The sequence below is a fragment of the Egretta garzetta genome, unplaced genomic scaffold (genome assembly GCF_000687185.1).
Source record: "Egretta garzetta isolate BGI_Z169 unplaced genomic scaffold, ASM68718v1 scaffold134, whole genome shotgun sequence".
Taxonomy (NCBI): domain Eukaryota; kingdom Metazoa; phylum Chordata; class Aves; order Pelecaniformes; family Ardeidae; genus Egretta; species Egretta garzetta.
The window spans coordinates 415084-420208 of NW_009259422.1; the positions used below are offsets into that span (position 1 = coordinate 415084).

The 5125-nt window shown below is 56.4% G+C and overlaps 1 protein-coding gene across 1 annotated transcript in view; it reads right to left on the minus strand.

The window, feature by feature from the left end:
* Window positions 1–5064, minus strand: part of RNF214 (ring finger protein 214) — an 8906-nt gene extending 3842 nt beyond the window's left edge. The window contains exons 1-8 of the mRNA XM_035892484.1: window positions 4933–5064; window positions 4438–4578; window positions 3658–3797; window positions 2583–2651; window positions 1672–1768; window positions 1305–1393; window positions 757–847; window positions 204–302 (exon numbers count right to left, since the gene is read on the minus strand). Of these exons, the coding sequence (XP_035748377.1) occupies window positions 204–302; window positions 757–847; window positions 1305–1393; window positions 1672–1768; window positions 2583–2651; window positions 3658–3797; window positions 4438–4578; window positions 4933–5064 (858 nt within the window). The remainder of the gene's footprint in view (window positions 1–203; window positions 303–756; window positions 848–1304; window positions 1394–1671; window positions 1769–2582; window positions 2652–3657; window positions 3798–4437; window positions 4579–4932) is intronic.
* Window positions 5065–5125: the final 61 nt, after the last annotated feature.

Consider the following 5125-nt stretch of genomic DNA (forward strand, 5'->3'; position numbering starts at 1 on the left):
CCTGCCCCTCCTCCCCGGGGACAGCCCAAACACACAGGGGACAGGCAGGGGACTCCAGAAAACGCAATCCCGCAGAGCCTCCTTCGACGCACGCAGGACGGGCCGGGCCAGCTACGGGCCAGCGGGGAGGCTGTCCCCAGTCACAGCAACGGCCCCGCAGTGAAAGCCTCTATGACAAATAACAAGGCTGGAGAGGCACTCACTTCTGAGGGTGGAGGTGGCAGCGTCGGGGTTGGGATCTGTGGGAGGCTGCTCAGCTTCGTTCCGTTTCTCACCATCTGGATGTGGTCGTTGAACTGATCCTAGCAGAGAGGAAAGCAAACAGAGGCATGTACCAAAGGCTCTGCCTGAGGAAGTCTCAGGCGCTGCGTGCCTGGAACAGGCAGATTCCCCTGCCGGGGCAAAGCGTTCTCGGCCCTGGAACGGCTGCGGGCCCTACAGCAGACAAGAGTTTGGCTCCACAGGAGTCAAGAGAATAAAAAAGGAGCCAGAGGGAGAAACAGAGTAACTGCCTCTGCAATTAACCCGACACCCTGCTTTCCTATCCACGTGGCTCATCCACACGCACCAGCCTGACGAGGCGGGCAGAAGGTCTCTGCAGCCGCTCGCAAAGGCGGACTGGCCGGGCACAGTCTGAGTGCACAGCTCAGCTTTTTCTGGGGCTCCCCCGGAGAGGGCTGACACTAAGCGTGCAAAGCAGCGTCCACGCGAAGAACTGCCCGCTCTTAGGCTGGGAGCCGCTCAGCGGGAACTTACTCGTACGCTTTCCTTGGTCATTCGTATCCTGTTCAGCCTCATCTCCCACTCCTGCTTTGGCCTCATCGTCTCCAGCGTGGGTGGCGCAGACCTGCAAGCACAACTGAACTTTCCCACTTGCAACTGCGCTCTCACTGGCGGCAAAGCGGGAGCAACTAACACCCCGCACCCTCCTGCCTTCCCCCCTCCCTCCTCCGGCTGGGCAGGAAGAAGGGCTCACGCCCAGGCAAGAAACCCCCGCAAGAGGAGAGCGCGTGGTGCTACCGGAGCACAGACTGATCTGCTGGACAGAGACACAGACACCACGGCCAACGCCATGCCAGCAGCTCTCCATCAAGGGCACGGCACGCGTTTAGCAGATGAACAGCAATAGAGAATAAGCACAGCCCCACCTACCCTTGTGTGGTGACATTACCGAACCACGTTATTTTAATAAGAAAGCCACAGGAAACCTTGAACGACTGTCAAACCTCCGGTGCAAGCAGAGGAAGAGGAGATAGGTACGTAGGGACGCTTGAGCTACCCTTTCTGAGACGACACGGACTTACTTGAGGTAGGTGAGGTGTAGCTCTGCTTCTTTTTCCGCTTCTTCTAGTTTCAACACCAGCAGCTCCTTTCGGCTCTCCAGGGACAGGATCTGGCAGAGAGAGGCCCCACATGAAGAGTTTTTGTACTCCCCTGTTTCTTGCGGCCAGGCTACGACTGTAACCTCTTCACTAAGCACCAAGCTAAGGCAGTTAGTCCCAACTTTACTGCACGGGTATTATTTGCTTATCTCTTCTCTTGTCCTGCGGAGAGGGAGACTTAGCCTCGTCCTCAACTGCTCCTTATGTCCCGGAATCATTCATTACAACCGGGAATCTTAAAAAGCCTCTCTTCAACAACTGCTTTGCAGGTAAGAAGTCACCTACTAACCTCTGCTTTCCAGGCCCGTTCCGTCTCCTCGAGAATGTTCCTGTTGATTTCATTGTGCTGGTTCTTCAGCTTATCTAGCTCCATCTCCCATAGCTGCCTGCAGACAGAAACAGAACGAGTCAGCCTGGGCTTAGGCGCTGGGACGGCGTGGAACGGGAGAGCTGACAAACTCCCACAAAACCCATCGATCCCGGTAGCTCTGGGCGGGGTGAAACGGTGGAAGATCGACAGCTTCCAGACCACGGCAGCAGCCACCGTTCCCAAGCTGCATGAGTCACCGTCCCAGGAGCGAGCTGTTCCAAAGCACGCCAACAGCCAGTGTGCAAACACTCGGGCAAAACGAGGAGAGGGGAATTCCCCTCGGCAAAATTCAGTCCAGCGCCAGGGAAAGGTGCACAGCTCCGAACCAGGAAGCAACCCGAACCAGCACACAGAGCTAAGCCGTGCTGATCCCGGAGAAGTTTAAAGCTGGCCCTTTCCACCTATGTTATGTGAGCGTCTGTGCCTGGATCCAGAGCTTCTCTGCCCAGATTTAAGATACCCGAGCGTGCCAGAGCCTAGAGTAGCTGGGCGGCTGTGGTGAGCAGAGAGAAATAGGTTTGTGCTAATTCTGGGTAATCAGAGGTAGCAGTTACAAGCCGAGTCAATCCACTGAGCATAAACTCTAATCTTACGGGATCTTTATGTCCCAAGTATCTAGGAGCCTGCTTGTGACCAGGATCAAAGAGGATTTAATCCAGAGACCAGGGGCAGCAGCCGGCTGGAAGGGGAGATAAAGCCTGCAGAGCACCTAACCGGACAGCGCCGGCAGGCCGCTCTCTCCAGCCTACCCCACCAGAAGCCTCAGGCAAAATGACTGGAAGGAAAAGAGTATTCGGCAGCACCAATCCAGTAATAGACAGGAGCCTTACTTTTCATCGGACTGCTCTGCGATCAGAGAGGCAATCTTGTTTTCCTTCTCCTCCTGTTCTTTCAGCAACCTGCACAAGAGAAAAAGGACAGACACAGTCACCTCCCGTGAAGGTGGCGTCGCCCAGGCACTGATGCCGCGGGCCCCAAGTTTAAACAACGTATTGGCACGGCCGTGCGCCCAAGGTAACGACACGCTCCGAAGACTGCACCATTCAGCAAACGTTTGAGAGCAACCACTAACATCCTCCAGGGCAAAAATTCTGCTGTATCATGATACTGCAGAAAGACCGTGGCATAGAACCAGAATCCACCGCAGGGAGCTGTGCTGCTCTGACACCGCGTGCTTTGCAGCCGTTCACTGGGGCGAAACAGGGGCCAAGCCCTGAGAACCATTGCTAACGGAGCTTTATCCAAAAACATCACCGAGCATCAGAACCAAACCGAAAGCAGACCTCTGCGACGTGACAGAACGGCTCTGTAGGCGTGCAGATTCACCACCCGAAGGGACCTGCAGACCTTCCCAAACAACTCGCTGCTTGCTCGCGTTAGACCAGCCCCCCGCCGAACCGAGCGAGCTTCTTTGGGCAGAGCACACGGCCTGCCTCGCAGCAAAGCCCGGCAGCGGCAGTCAGCCCGTCGCAGCACTGGGGGTAAGGCACAGCCAGCAGCCTACCGAAGCGGGAAATTTTGGGGAGAACCACTCGGAACGGCCAACGAGCCCCTGCCCCTGGCGCTGCCACGCAGCAGCCCTGCCTCCCGCGGGAAGGCTCTAGGTTCTGGAAGACGGCAGCCCGCAGAGCTGAGCTGCACCTTATGCTCTCCCCGCGTACGCCAGGCAAAGCAGTAACCCCCTGCCCCAGCGTTCGCGTGGAGATCGTCTGTAAAGAGAAGCTGCTCTGTCTCTGGCAGATCCATGCAAAACCGCCCAGGTCTGTCCCAAACTGCTCCCCAAACCACTCGCTGCGTCCAAAGAGTTTGAAGCCATCCTCTTTTGCTTCACCACCTATACGTCAGGGTTAAGCTATGCCTGTGCTCCTAAAAAAAGCCCCTCTGCTTGCTTTTCCACACTGTTACCTTCTGCCTTTCTCGCAGAGTTTCTCAATTTCCGCTTTCAGATCCTGCTCTTTCTGCAAGAATTCTTTCTTTTCCTTCTCCATCTTCTTCTTCGTCTCTTCCCGCTTGATCGTAACATCCTGAATTGCCTTCAGGATCTCCTAGAGTAAAACAAGCATCACACAAATAAAGAGCGCAATTCCCAAGCCACGGTTTTGGTTTTAAACCCGTTATTATTTTAGATTAATTGACGAGAGATTATGAAATTACGCGCGTTATCAGAATCTTTCTCGTGAGTAGATGCAGACGAGATCTATAGCAGCTGTCAGGAGGAAACCCAGGAGGCAGGCAGACGGGCTAAACCGCAGGCTCTCCTGCCTCCGTAGAAGGATTTCCAGGGGCAAGCGAGTTCTGCTCGGTTTTAGATCCAGCCGATGGGCCAGCGATGGTTCCTTTTCCCTTAAATTCAGCAGCCACAGGGCCAGCTAGGAATCGCTCGTTTAACCTAGCGACCCGCCAGCAACGGCCACAGAGATCGAAATAATCACGGGGAGCGAATTCCCCTCGCTTCACACCGGTTTTCTTTTGGGAAAAATGCCCTGCTCGTTGAAGAGATGTCGCAAGATCGCTGGCGGGAGCGGATGTGCACGCAGGATGCTGCGTTAGGAATTAGTGCTGAGCTGCTCAGCACCCCGGTTTGGGCAGGGGCCAGTCCTGAGCGGTGTAAAACAGCGCAGGGCAGAGGAGAAGCTGCCAGGCGGCGTGTCGATGCCGCTTCTCACAGCCTGCTTTGCTTCCCGCTGTGGCCCCCGGCGCGAGGCCCAAGCAGCCCCGCTGCAGCTGCTTAAGCTGTACCTGCAGCTGATTCTCCACTTGCCTCTGTTTGTCCAACACCTCCTGGTAGCGCTCCTTCAGCAAAGCCCTCTCGGACATCATTTTGTCCTGCAGCGGAGAGGGGAAATTTAGGGAGAACCTTCCCCTTCCCTCAGGCTAAAGAGAGCACGGACAGGGCCAGGAAAGCTCAGCGGCGCGTAGGAGCCCCGTAGGTGCCCCTGTCAAGAACCACAGTTAAACGCCTTCCGCTTTCCAAGCTCAGGATCTCAAGATCAGAGCGGACGAAGGGAGGCACAGCCCAGAACCTTTAAAAAAGGGTGGCTTAAGAACCCCAAGGCTGTACGTCAACGAGAAAAAACAGCCCGTGGGAAGGGCAGCGCTCCAGCTCCTCTGCCCGGGGATCGGCAGCACGGGAGCGCGAGTGGCGGGGCCTGGACCCGATGGCCGGGCTTCGATACCCACCAAGTTCTTCTCGATATCCTGATCCGTGTTGACATCCATATCGGCCGTCTTGAAGTCAGTCTGCGAAGGGAGATGGTCGCGGTCAGACCCCCCCACCCCTGCAGCTTCGCCGAGCGGCCGGGCCCACGGCATCGACCGCTCCGGGAGAAACGGCACCAGGTTCGGGCGGCCACTTTTCACCAGAAGGGCGATG